Source organism: Sebastes fasciatus, chromosome 7, assembly GCF_043250625.1.
Source record: "Sebastes fasciatus isolate fSebFas1 chromosome 7, fSebFas1.pri, whole genome shotgun sequence".
In the NCBI taxonomy this organism is placed as follows: domain Eukaryota; kingdom Metazoa; phylum Chordata; class Actinopteri; order Perciformes; family Sebastidae; genus Sebastes; species Sebastes fasciatus.
This window is the reverse complement of record NC_133801.1, coordinates 14,229,419-14,243,026: the sequence shown is the minus strand read 5'-3', so window position 1 is coordinate 14,243,026 and position 13,608 is coordinate 14,229,419. Positions and strand designations below refer to the sequence as shown.

At 40.3% G+C, this 13,608-nt stretch overlaps 1 protein-coding gene across 12 annotated transcripts in view; it reads left to right on the top strand.

Annotated features, from left to right (window-relative positions):
• Positions 1-197: 197 nt before the first annotated feature.
• The window catches only part of trip12 (thyroid hormone receptor interactor 12), a 32,307-nt gene continuing 18,896 nt past the window's right edge, over positions 198-13,608 (top strand). For 3 of the 12 annotated variants that reach the window (XM_074641759.1, XM_074641758.1, XM_074641752.1), the window contains exons 1-9: positions 198-338; positions 4,686-4,832; positions 5,240-5,365; positions 5,572-6,359; positions 10,846-10,951; positions 11,875-12,011; positions 12,258-12,341; positions 12,545-12,640; positions 13,313-13,464. In XM_074641759.1, coding sequence (XP_074497860.1) covers positions 4,735-4,832; positions 5,240-5,365; positions 5,572-6,359; positions 10,846-10,951; positions 11,875-12,011; positions 12,258-12,341; positions 12,545-12,640; positions 13,313-13,464 — 1,587 coding nt within the window. In that variant the 5' untranslated portion in view covers positions 198-338; positions 4,686-4,734. Of the gene's footprint in view, positions 339-373; positions 527-697; positions 855-2,742; positions 2,942-4,685; positions 4,833-5,239; positions 5,366-5,571; positions 6,360-10,046; positions 10,096-10,845; positions 10,952-11,874; positions 12,012-12,257; positions 12,342-12,544; positions 12,641-13,312; positions 13,465-13,608 lie in introns of those variants that run through there. The other 9 variants (XM_074641762.1, XM_074641761.1, XM_074641760.1 and 6 more) reach the window with 7 other exon arrangements.

Below are 13,608 nucleotides of genomic sequence, written 5' to 3'. Positions count from 1 at the left end.
TAATCTTGTCTCTAGGTGGAGGCTTCAGATAAGCCCAGTGTTTTTTTTTTTGCCTCTTCCTTCACTTTATATTATTCATTTATTTTTTTGTTATGTTGTATAGTCTTAAATTTTGCTAAACAAATAAACAAATAAGCAGCAGCAGTAAGCTAATAATCAGCAGTTAACTAGTCCCCTGATGAAGCGGATGAATCCCGCGGATGTATATTGCAGTTGTAGCGCCCCCTCAGCTGATGTGAAACTAGCAGAGCTACAGAGAGAGAGAGAGCGAGAGAGAGAGAAAAGAGGAGCTGCTGGTGCACTGTCTCTGTTAACAACTACAACACTGGAACAAATAGGTAACAACATTATATATACAACAACAACAAAAAGGTAGATTTTTTTAACAGTGACATCTCAACCAACAGTCTCTTGGACCTTCGAGATTATTCAATATCGAAATACATCGGAGGAATTATGAGTCTTTGTGTTGCGAAAATATCTCGAAAAATCCTGCTTTCCTGTTTTTTGTGTGTGTCTTAAAAAGGTATCAGAGGCCATTTCTTTTTTTTTAATGCTAAGCTAACGTTAGCATGCTAGCTTATTCAACTTAATGACAAAAAAATGACAATTGTTCCCAAAAAAGGTTGACTTCGTGAGTTATAACGACGCTTGTTGTTTTGTCAAAGAAGTCTCATTAGCATCCTGTCGAGCTAGCTCAGCTGTTAGCCAGCGACAACAAGGCTATGCTAATATTAGCATTAGCTTAGCATGCCAAGGTTAGCTGCTAACAGCTATCTCTTGTTTGATTTGACAACGCTTGAACGTCATCTACGTGACTCTCCCTGCAGTAGCTACATATCGGTACTGTTAAGGTCAGTGTTTTTTGGTGTTGTTGTCAGCTATCTTAACATCTTAACTATAATTACCAGTCAGTATTAATAATATAATCTCTAGCTAACAAGTCAAGTGTTTATTTGTGTCTGTTTTCGAGTCGAATCTGTCTTTATTTTGGGCTAAGCTAGCATTAGCATTGATAATAATTAGCATTTTTTATTCTTTTTGCCAAAAGATAGGTTAGCTAAATAAGATGTTATTGTGTTTACCTATGAATAGGAAGTATATATTGCTTTGTTAGTTGTTACTTGTTTTATGTGTCTGGTTTAACATTTAGCAGCTACGATGCTAGCTGTAGTGAGAGGCAGCAGGCATTGGCCTTTAAGTCTTAGCTTAGACAACATTAGTGATCCTCACAGCTAATGCTAGTTAACTTATTATTATTTTTATTATCATTATTTTATTTTATTTAAAAGGGACCAAGTACAGTTTAAAACATAAATGTCACCATTTGATGTACCAGATTATAGCTTTAAGCTAATTCACATCTGTAGTCCCTTGGCAGGTCAAAACAAAAGCTTAGAGCTACCTGTGTTGCCAACATAGGCTACTTAGCTAAATAAGATGCTTGTTATTGTGTTTAAGAAGTATATGTTGCTTTGATGTGTGGTCAACTTGTTTTATGTGTCTGGGCTAACTATTAACTGTTATCTAGCCTGGTGACAGGCAGGCAGTGGCCTTTTAAGTCTTACCTTAGGCAACATTAGTGATCCTCACAGTTAGTTAGTTAGTTAGCTTTAGCTAAACAAGATGCTTGACGTTATTGTGTTTTACCTAAATAGGAAGTATATATTGCTTTGTTAGTAGTCAACTTGTTTTCTGTGTCTGGGCTAACATTAGCTACAAGGCTGGCTGTAGTTTGAGAGAGAGAGAGAGACAGGCAGTGGCCTTTAAGTCAGCTTAGAAAACATTAGTGATCATCATAGCTAGCTAGCTAATAAGATGCTTGACATTATTGTGTTTTACCTAAATAGGAAGTATATATTGCTTTGTTGGTAGTCAACTTGTTTTCTGTGTCTGGGCTAACTATTATATGATAGCTGTAGTGAGAGGCAGCAGGCATTGGCCTTTAAGTCAGCTTAGAAAACATCCTCATAGCTAGTTAGTTAGCTTGTAGCTACTTGTGTTGCCAACATAGGCTACTTAGCTAAATAAGATGCTTGACGTTATTGTGTTTATCTAAATAGGAAGTATATATTGCTTTGTTAGTAGTCAGCTTGTTTTCTGTGTCTGGCTAACATTAGCTACTAGTGAGAGGCAGGCAGTGGCCTTTAAGTCAGCTTAGAAAACATTAGTGATCCTCATAGCTAGCTAGTTAATAAGATGCTTGACGTTATTGTGTCCCCTTTTTACCTAAATAGGAAGTATATACTTGTATTGCTTTGTTAGTAGTCAACTTGTTTTATATGTCTAGGCTAACATTAGCAGCTTCAATGCCAGCAGTAGTGAGAAGCAGGCAGTGGCCTTTAAGTCTTACCTTAGACAACATTAGTGATCCTCATAGCTAGTTCGTTAATACGATGCTTGACGTTATTGTGTCCCCTTTTTTACCTAAATAGAAAGTATATACTTGTATTGCTTTGTTAGTAGTCAGCTTGTTTTATGTGTCTGGGCTAACATTAGCAGCTACAATGCTAGCTGTAGTGAGAGGTAGCAGGCAGTGGCCTTTAAGTCAGCTTAGAAAACATTAGTGATCATCATAGCTACTTGTGTTGCCAACATAGGCTACTTAGCTAAATAACATGATGTTAATGTGTTTACCTATAAATAGAAAGTATATTTTGCTTTGTTAGTAGTCAACTTGTTTAATGTCTGGGCTAAAATTAGCTAATACAAAGCTAGCCCAGTGAGAGGCAGCAGGCAGTGGCCTTTAAGTCTGAGCTTAGAAAACATTAGTGATCCTCACAGCTAGCTGAGGCTAGTTAGCTTTCAGAGCTACTTGTGTTGCTGAACGGTCGCGTTGTGACAGTTGCTTGTGGATCTTGGCCGGTTGGTTGCATTTTTTCGACTTGACAGGTGTGTATTTTTGACTTCGACCACCCTTCATCCAAACAGTAGAGAGAAGGTGAGCTAAACTTTAGACATGTATGTTTGTTTTTTATCTCTTTAAACTTGATCGACAGACAAACACAGACCAGAATACCAAGTTAGCATACGCTGGTTTTACTGGTAGCTTGCTAGTTATATTACATTAACTAGCTAGCCAATGCCATTTTATCGATGTGTAGGTTAACTAATCTTAAGTGAACGTTTTGGCCGTTTTAATTCGTTTATTTAGTGAGCTAAAAGAGGTTGACACACCAGTACGCCAACTACGCATTTCCATGTTAGAACTGTGCAACGTTAGCCGACGTAACTTAAAACTAACTAGTCTCTGGTAGGTGCTTACTAGCCTTTTTTTTGGCGTTTTGTCGTCGTAAAATTCATTAATCAGCGGTTACAATCATCTCTTTTGGGGGGATGTGATGCGACTGTCAAAATGTATTGCTAGGATCTGAGTAGCTAAACATGCTAACGTCAGTCGCTGGTGGTGGTGGTGGTAGAGAACTACGTCAGAAATAAAGGCCTCTGTAAAAATCATGTGTAGAAAAAATTGCACACTGACGTGCTTGTTTTAATAGTGTAATATAAAGAAATCCATCTCAAGCTGCCGATCATCTGATGTGCTTTAACTAATCACATTATATACAAGCGAGTGTGGTGCAGCAGTTGTCAGACTGGACGGATAAACAAAAGACTAGGATGCACTGTGTCAGTGCAGGCCTAAAAATGGCCCTGTGAGCTTGCCAAGTGTGGCGTATTTTTATTATCAATGATATCATTATTTCAAACCATAACTAAATAGGTTAATTGGTAATCTTTATTTTCTGGATGGTAAAAAGTATTTAGGGTTGCATTTCAGTAGTATCAATTGATGAAATCATCCTGCTGTGTGTGTGTGTTTTCAAAATTTTTCAATCACTCGTGTTAACAGTAACGTCATGACATTGACTCATCATATACAAATCATACTTATTATGTAAAAGACATTTTCTTTACATCCTGACTAAAAACTATAACTTAGCCCAACAACAAGCTCTGTTGGTGAGGTATCTAAATGACCATTTTAAAGAATATCAACTACTGTTGATGGCTTTGCAGTATAGGCCAAACTACTTACTCATGATACAAAACTGTAGAACTTGTGTATGAAGTGCTGTCTCTTAAAACCATTATATTATAATTTGATACAGAGAGTAAGAGTTAATGATTAAAGGTCATTTATTGGTTTACTGTAAGTGGTCAAGTATACATTTTGTTGCAGACAGGGGAAAGTGAGATGGTTCTTGGAACAAACTGCTGTGTGGATCTTGCTAGTTTTTTATTTTAAGGAATCATATGAGTTGATGAAATATTTTAGATTTTCGAAAATTTAATCTACCCTACATGTAGTTTATAAAACTATCCTACAGTTTTTATTGTATCAAATATGAATTGTCTGGTTCCTTGCTCATGGTCTTTTTGGTAGCCTATTTTTGCCCCTAAATAATAAGTAGTGTCAGTAATAAGATTTGTCAGTTGTTTTCTGGTGGGAGTTTGTATCCTGTGATGTACAATCTTAGGGAAATTGATGAGACAGTCGATCCCCTGATCATCTCAAATAGGCTAGAGAAGTAAGCTTGATGGTGCAAATGCTCCATCAGGTGTCACCCACAACACAGCAACTCATTTTAAACCGCGGCCAACCCAGGGGTTGTTGGAAAGCATAGATATAAGGCATTGCATTGTGTCAGCATTCTTATGTGGTTTCTTTCTCCCTTTTGTTGCAGTGAATGGTAGTATCTAGAAAGGGTATGTCCCTTCAGGAGAGAGGTGCCAATGTCCAACCGGCCTAATTCCAATCCAGGGGGGTCACTGCGCCGTTCAAAGAGGAACACTGCTGCGGCCCAGCCACAAGACCACACCGTCGCAGGAAGGTGAGTCTACCTGCACACATGTTCTCCAGTTTTAATTAAAATCTCAATCCAAAGTAAGAGGTAGTTATCATGGTTTGTGGGGAACTGTAGTTGGGGTTTTTCTTGAGGGTGTATTTAGTAGAGGGATATTTGTACTTAATTCATGGGTGGTGTTTGTCTGTAGTTAATTTGAATTTGAACTTAATGCAAAATGGTTATATTGGCCTCTTTGATCAAAGGGGAAGCTTATCTTGTGTTCTTTTATCATAGTCAAATGCTGATTAACTCTGTTTTAGGTGTTGATGATCAGAGGATATGCAGATGCAGTCAGCCAAAATGATTTATGGGATTGATCTAGTCTTTTTTTTAATGTGGCTTGATTACAGAAACCCACACTATCACTTGCTCTTTAATTTCCAACCTTACAGGTTGCAGTCAGAGCAGGTAAAACATAAAGCAAATTCCCCACCTGAAAGTAGAAGACCTAATTCTAAGGCTTCCAAAGCCACAGCCAGCCCAGCCACTGGCCAGTCCAGAGGGCACAGCTCAAGAAGGTACCCCTCCTCTCTACTTGGTGCTTATTGTGTGTGTGTGTGTATGTGTGTGTGTTTATGTAGGGTTTACTAAGTAAAATTCATAAAGATGGATTTTGTTCTACATCTGAATGAGTACAATGAATGTGGCATTGTAATTCATCACTTTTCACGGTTTGAGGAGTTTTATAAGATGGCGTTTTGTTGTCCCTCTTGCTCCTTGGCAGAAGCGGTCTTACTCTGTCCGTGGCTTCATTTGTGTTGCAAGACGAGCCAGAGGCTGCAGGGACATCTGAACAAGAGCGACCAGGCCACCAGTCAAAGAGTGAAGGCACCCGAGGGCTGAAGCGAAGTGAAGCTCCTGACCAAATTAGTACCTTCGGACCGACCCCTGCCAAGAAGCCTAAATCGCTCCCAACACCCAGAGACAATACCTCAGAGACCAAGAAAAGCCCAGCCAAGTCCAAGAAGAGATCACTTGCTTCAGAACCACCTGCATCGTCAGGTCGAGGCCAGAGCAAGAAGAGCGGGGCCGCTGGGGCCTCACCAATCCAGAAACGGAAGAAAGCGGACTCCCTCCCCGGTCTAAGTAGCACCGCTGGGTCCCTCCCCAATCGTACCGAGGGCAGAACTGCAAAACCCACCAAGCTGGCGTCTAAATCGGCGGCCTCAGCCAAAGCTGGGTGTAGCAACGTGACGGACTCCTCCTCCTCTGCCTCCACCTCTTCTTCTTCCTCCACCACAGGCACCAACAGCGCCACCACGCAGGGCGCCCGAGTTAAACAAGGAAAAGATCAGACCAAGGCACGACGCTCTCGCTCAGCCTCAAGCCCCTCCCCACGCCGCAGTACCCGTGACAAGGAGCAGGCTAAAACCGCCAGCTCTTCAAAGTTTGAGTGGGCAGCACGCTTCAACCCCAAAGTCAACCTGCCAAAACCCAAACTGTCCTTGCCCGGATCCTCCAAAACTGAGACTTCCAAACCTGGGCCATCAGGATTACAAGCTAAACTAGCAAGTGAGTCACATTACCTGTGTATGGGTCCCATCTGTTCATAATAGAAACACTCATTTTACTCCACAGTCTGAGCTAATGGTGAGGGAAGTATCTGCAAGGGTTTGTTTTAATGTCTAATTGTATGAAAAAGATTGAGGGGCCAGCACATTATTCTTGTGTGCTTTGATGGAGGTTACACCTCTGGGATTAAATGTCACATGGCCTGTGATCTAAGCAGCATCACGGCATCAGTTACAAAACCTCTCTCAACTGCTGGGAGCAAATATATTTGGTGTTAGCTGAAAGTTGTATACATGCCATGGACACTACCTTTTTCGTCCCATTGTGGAATATTTGAGGGCACAATATATTGGATACATTTACAAACTCAGAATTCGAACACTCAAATAAAATGGCGGACAGTATATATAGTTCACTATATAATAAATGGGGAATTATTTCGGCCACACACACACAGCCAAAGCCTTTTATCCAGACATCTGTGTAACTCATATGATGTACATGAACCATGTATAAATACAGTTGGTGACACTCTGCATACAATATAGCGTGTGTGTCTTGACTAGCATATCTAGTTCACATGTGGTGAGTGTGGGCTTCACTGAGCTGCTGAACTGGCTCAGATTTCAGACTGAAGCACCAGTAGCCTGAAACTGGAGAATAGCTAAATGCGTAAATACTGCTGGTCACTCAGTTGTCAGTACGGAGCAAATGTACGATTTCACAGGTATGGTAGACCAATTCAGAAAGACTTTTTAGTTAAATAGTCTTTATGGTGGTATTTATATAGACTTGTGACTTGACCATTAATCCAAGGGCTGCACTGATGAATACTGTGAGTACAGAACTCCTTGAGTTATGTAGAGATACCGATTCCAATACCTGAACTTGGGTATCGGCTGATACCGAGTTCCAATTTGACACCGGTGCAGTACTATGCTGTATCGGAGGCATTTGCGATACTGGTATCAGTATCAGAACAACTCTAAAGTTCTGATATACCATTTCAGTTTGTTTCTTTGAGGTAGCAAAGTGTTGAGGGGTTTCTACTTTAGGTAGCATTTTGATCTCTTTAAGATGTATTGTGGTGTTTTGGGATTATGCCAGTAGCTAGGTTGTCGGGTTAGAATTGCATAATTTTTTTTATATCCAAGTGAATTTGGAAGGTATTGTTAGAAAAATTTCAATAACTGCGGCTGTATGGAAACTGAGGCTTGGTACCAGTCAAAGCCTGCTCGATACAGTTTATTTTTTATTTTTTTTATTATAAATGCACAACATAATCATTTATGATAAGGAAACCTTCAATTTTGTCAGTGCTCTCTGGTGGACAAACTAATAATGTAATGACAATAGCGTTTCTTAATTATCATGTTAAGTTGAAGTAGGTGAGATTGGAGCAAATATGATTTAAAAAAAAGTGATTCTTATAAAACGGCCGCTATATCGTGACAGTAGTACATGAAACAGGTAACCTGAAAAAAAATCATGTGTCTCTGTATCCTCCGGTGCTCCTAACGGCTTCTGCAAGATTTTACATACCGGAGGAAAACAAACAGTAAGAGCTGATCTGAGGTCTGCTGTCCAGCTGCCGTCTATGAGAGCCGGCTGTCAATCACTTGCAAACTCCGGTCAAACTAGGCCGCGCTGATCAAATTTTAAATCAATATTATGTTACGATAATGCCTATTTCTTGCCTCAAATGTTTTCAGAATCATCTTGTAGTGCACGGTTTAGCTGTAAAATGAGAAAGTTTGTGACGCCATTGTGAATTCTGGTGAAGGAATGCAAAGTTCCGGTCACATGACCGGAGCACAGCCAATAGGAACGCTCTCTCAATGAAATGACCTGTGATTGGTCAAAGTCTCCCGTCACGGGCTAGATTTTCTAAAGCTTGAAAACAGAGCCAGGATGAGGTGCAGAAGTCTAGTTATCTCTCAGAACACTTGAATTACAATATGCTGAAAGGTTATTATGGAATTTTTGCCCAATGATGCCAAGAATATACTGCCTACTGCCACTTTAACATAACTATTGTTTGAGCTCTAGTACCAATACCAAAGATACTTTGTCAGATACCATACTTGGCTCAGTAAAAACACATTTTTCTGTAGAAAAGAAAAGAAAAAAATGGCATTCGGCAAAATAAGCCAAACATATTGAATGCATCAGCGTTAAACTTTTTCTTAACACAAACTGCCATACAATAACTTTGAATAAGGCTAAATAAAGTACTGTAGACAATCAACTAAACACTAGGGGTGGGGCAAAAATCAATTCACCTATGTATGAGTGGAGTGCAGAGGTAGAAGGAAGTTACCGCTTTTAATGTTGTAGTCTGTGAGTCATATCAAACAAAGCCACATCCGGCTGCAGCGATCCGAAACAACTAAGCAGAAAACGGCGGAGGGTCCACAGGGATACAACCAGCACCCTCATATATTAAATCTAAAGTGGTAAACACTACACATACAGTAAAGTATGGAAACACTTTGGGTTTCGCACATTAACAGGAAAAGCAGAGCTAGACATCATAGCTAAAGCTGCATGCTAACTCTGTCCTAGACAAGAAACGTTATCGTATTCTGGTAACGTGCGGTCAAGCCAGCCGTCACTCACATCTCCGTGCTCAAATCAGCCGACGCTACAACTGTAGAGCACCCATATACTGACATTTATGTTAAATATATTCAAACGGCCCCGATGGAGCTGACCATGGATGTATATAGAGAACGGAGCTGACGGGTGAGCTCAGAGATAGCGACGGACTTGGTGAACTTAGCGAAAGTATTCACATGTGACTGAGTCCGGTTTTCAAAATAAGGTTTTAAAGAAGGGAACTGTTAATACAAAATACATACTGTATATGGAAATAAGATTGGATGGATCATATTCACCTGAAGTATAAAACATGTAACACGTCCCTTATAAATTAATAAGAAAATATTACTAATTTGTGAGGGAAATGTCTGTATTCTTTGATTTTTGGGTTACTGGAAAAAATAGATAAATAATTCCTGACAATGACTCATATATTTGACTTCAGTACATCTCTGACTACATACAGACACAAAATCAAGCATTTTTACTGTATCAAAGAGATTTTCCAAAGCGAAAGTCCCTAGAAGTGTATGATTCAACATTTCCCCATGGTCTAGTGTTAAAAAAAAAATTAACAACAATCGCAATACTTAAATATCACAATACATATCGAATCGGCACCCAAGTTTCGTGATAGTATTGAATCAGGAGTTACGCCTATCATTCCAGCCCTCCTAAACATTATATCTGACCAGACCAGATCCCCTGAAGTGCTACACACTGGTCCTTTAAGAAACATTGAGGTTTGATACCCGTTCCTAATGAGAATCGTGGAAACTTGCAGGACAGTAGGTCAGATACACACAGATATTACAGTAGAAATTTGGTGTGTATATTAAAATGAGTGTTAGCTGTTCAGGTCAGTGTGGGGTCAGGCTGTTCTAGGTAGGTGAACGGATAGAAACTGAGGTGGGCTCTGTGCCATGGGCCCGAGGCCAAAATGGAGAGACCCCTCCTAAGTTGGCTTAGCTTGTTGGCCCACCAGCTGACCAGGTGGTATGTTGTATGAGGGCAGGGAAGGACTCATAAGCTGTTTCTGTCAAGAGGAAAGAACTTCATGTCTCTCTCTGTCTTTATCTGTTAGTCTGTTACTATCTTTTAATGCACATAGATTTTGCTACTTTCTGCTTTAATGGTGAGTCAGCATATGTAATGCAGTTTGATTGTGTTCCAGTGATTCTGTGTGGCTTTACATTGCACAATGCCTTTTTGGTCATGTTGAATTAGTAATGTTACTGCCACCTAAACAATAGGAAAATATTTGTGATTGCAAATGTGTGGCTCTCGATAGTTTTAGTTTTATTAGAAATCTCTGGGGAACTTGTGATGTGTGTGCGGGAGTAATATTTGTCCTAGTGTGACTCAAAGGTAAGGTATATCTGTCATTCATTTGCTCTTAACTTTCTCAATGTTTATTTTTGTACTACTGAATTATGAGTCACAGATCTAGCATGAAGGTTGTCCTGTCATAGGGCCATGGCTTGGGTTACTATTAATACCCATCTAGTCGGTGGTACTGTACAGGGCTGTAAACGGGCAGCACTAGAGCCTTTACTGTATTGAAAACACTCGGCATCAGTCTTTCTTGTTTTTCACAGACCTGTGACCAATAACCATGATATAGAGGTTTTCTATTGTGGTACCACAGCCAAAATAAGATACTTAAAAGTATGCTATCATGTTTAATAACTTGTTATGGATGCCTGTGATGGTTATTATAGCCTAATGACAAATGTTTCATATCATCTGGCCCATAAATCAACACAAATATCACACTGGTTTTGATTTACATTGTTCTGAAAATTGATCCCAGTCAAATGAATTTGATACCAGTGTTGGTGCCTAGTAGTCCACAAGCGGTTATATGTCACTTTTGTCATCGTAGGTTTGAGGAAATCCACTAAGAAGCGTAGCGAGTCTCCTCCAGCAGAGCTCCCCAGCTTTCGGCGGAGCACACGCCAGAAGACCACGGGCTCCTGTGCCAGCACCAGGTACAGTACAAATCACAGTGATGACTTCATGTAGACTGCAGTGTGTAAATATTGCCTAAAAAAAAGTACATGAAATTTGGGAGTCACAAGTTTCATGATTTGTGCTCACCAGTGAAGGTAGACTTAATTGATGGAAACACCTCTCGGTATATTTCAGTATTCAGCAGCTCCACAAACCAAAGCCTCCAAAATGGCCACAGCATTGTATAAACAAAAACTGAGCATTAAAACCTTCATGAAGGTTGGATTTATGGCATGGCTATTGTTAGACTCATACGTTTTAGCGAGGTGTACCTAATAATAAACTGGCTTCAGAGTTTATGTTTAAACAACATCAAACCCATAGCACTAATAACGCACTGCTAGCACTGGTAATTCATATTATAAGTGTTTTTAAATAAAGTCCTCTGTCTCTTGTACAAAACAAAGTAGTGTAACATCCAGGTGTCAAGATCATTGTCTGTAAAGTAGAATCCTTCATTGAACATATCATCTATATGGACAGTGAATTTAAATTCACACAGGGAGATGCATAAGACTATAAATGGTCTTTTTGGACTGTACAGCATCCATCAGAATGGGTAAAACACTTGGATGTTGATGCCTACAGGAAACCCACTCACACCAGTCACTGTGTTGATTTCAACCCACCCACTTGAACATAACACGGAGTTCAAACTACCAACATCTTAAACATTGAAAGCTTCTTGCTACAGACACCATTTGTTGAAACAGCAAGGAGTCTTGATACATCTTAGTTTTCGTTCTCATGCTTTTGTATGACCAAATTTACAATAGTAAATAATCATTAATATCCAGCATGAAAAAAATATCCAGGAGAACCACTGCTCTGTATTCATTTGACCAATGCACTGTACATTGTGATTATCCTGCTGTCACTCATACTGTCAATCTGTTTTTAGTCGGCGGGGCTCAGGCCTGGGCAAGCGCGGGGCAGCCGACGCTCGCCGACAGGAGAAAATGGCCGACTCCGACAACAACCAGGATGGGGCCAACTCATCAGCTGCTCGCACTGATGAGGCATCACAAGGGGCTTCAGGTACCCATCACGCCACTTTTTTCAATTCTTGTTTGACAATAGAGTATCTGTCCTTCTTTATATGCCTTTTAAATCTATGGATAATCAAGATTTTTCTACTAAATTTGTGTGGGAATCAAACCTCTTCAAGCCCACAGGGGTTTCAAGCATTTCCTCATGGCCTAATCAACTCCAAAGACTGATTTCTTTCTTTACCGTTTTTAACTTTCACTATGAATTTTGATGAAATATTGTTTCTGTGTCCAGCCTCAAGCTCAGTTGCTGGAGCAGTGGGCATGACCACCTCTGGAGAGAGTGAGTCTGATGACTCTGAAATGGGAAGGCTTCAAGGTACGTTAATCCAGCCTCTCAGATTTTCTAGTCAATCTCTGCCAAGATGCACCATTTGTAAACGATGTCACTATATTTTGGGGCATAAATAAATGTATGTAATGCACATGCCTGATTTTTAGTACTTCAGGTGTAAAGACAGTTCTCTCAGTTTTACCTGTTGTATAGTTGCCCTCTAAACCTTGCTGGTTTTGTCCCTGTAGCCCTCCTGGAGGCCAGGGGTCTCCCCCCACATCTTTTTGGGCCGCTGGGACCCCGGATGTCACAGCTGTTTCACAGGACCATTGGCAGTGGAGCGAGTGAGTACAACCTTCTTAAGGTCTTGGCGCACCATGTCTGTATTTTATTGTATTTTGTTTTAATTTGTCATCTGATAAAAACGCAACGCAAAGAAACCTTGCACGATGCACAAAACTGAATTAATTACGTGGGTGCAATGGATAGCACTGGTCCCAAACGGGGCTAATGATTGAATGACGTTAGCCTAGAAGCTATCAATTAGCTGCTTAGAGCACAATCACTACTGTCTAATCTTTCCTACATCCTTTGCTTTGCAACCATCCCCGATTCCAAGCTGTTCTGCAATCGCGTGCCACAATCTGTCTTTAAATTCCGCATCTCTTTATTCTTTTATTTCTTTATCGTAAAGTGCTTTGTGCTGGGAGATGAAGTGAATGTTTATCAGACTCCATTTTGGATGATGACATTTGCTCAGACGGTGGCTCTGAGTGGTCAAACAATCCTCTTTTGCCTTTTTAAAGATGTGGGAAAATTTAGAAAATTTAAGAACTTTAATGAAGGATGAAAGTTTCAGAGTCGATGTGTAAATGTCATTAACACAACATGAGGTTGTATTTATTTTAAACTTACGACAATTCGGTCGAAAAATAAGGCCTTTTACCCTTACATCAGTGTTCTTCACGCTTGGTAAGCTCTGATTAATTGTTAAAAAATTGCCCTCCTGTTTCCAGGCTCCAAGGCTCAGCAGCTCCTGCAGGGCCTGCAGGCCACAGGTGACGAGTCTCAGCAGCTCCAGGCTGCGATTGAGATGTGCCAGCTGCTGGTGATGGGCAACGAGGAAACACTCGGTGGATTCCCTGTCAAGAGTGTTGTGCCCGCTTTGGTTAGTCTTCTTTTGTTTGGTCATGAACCCCTCCTTTATACTTGGCTCTCCTGTATGTTGTATGCCTCACCTATACATTAATTTGCTGGGTTGCTTTATGCAATATGAAAATCAAATTTTTGTTGAACGTGTGTGATATTTGAC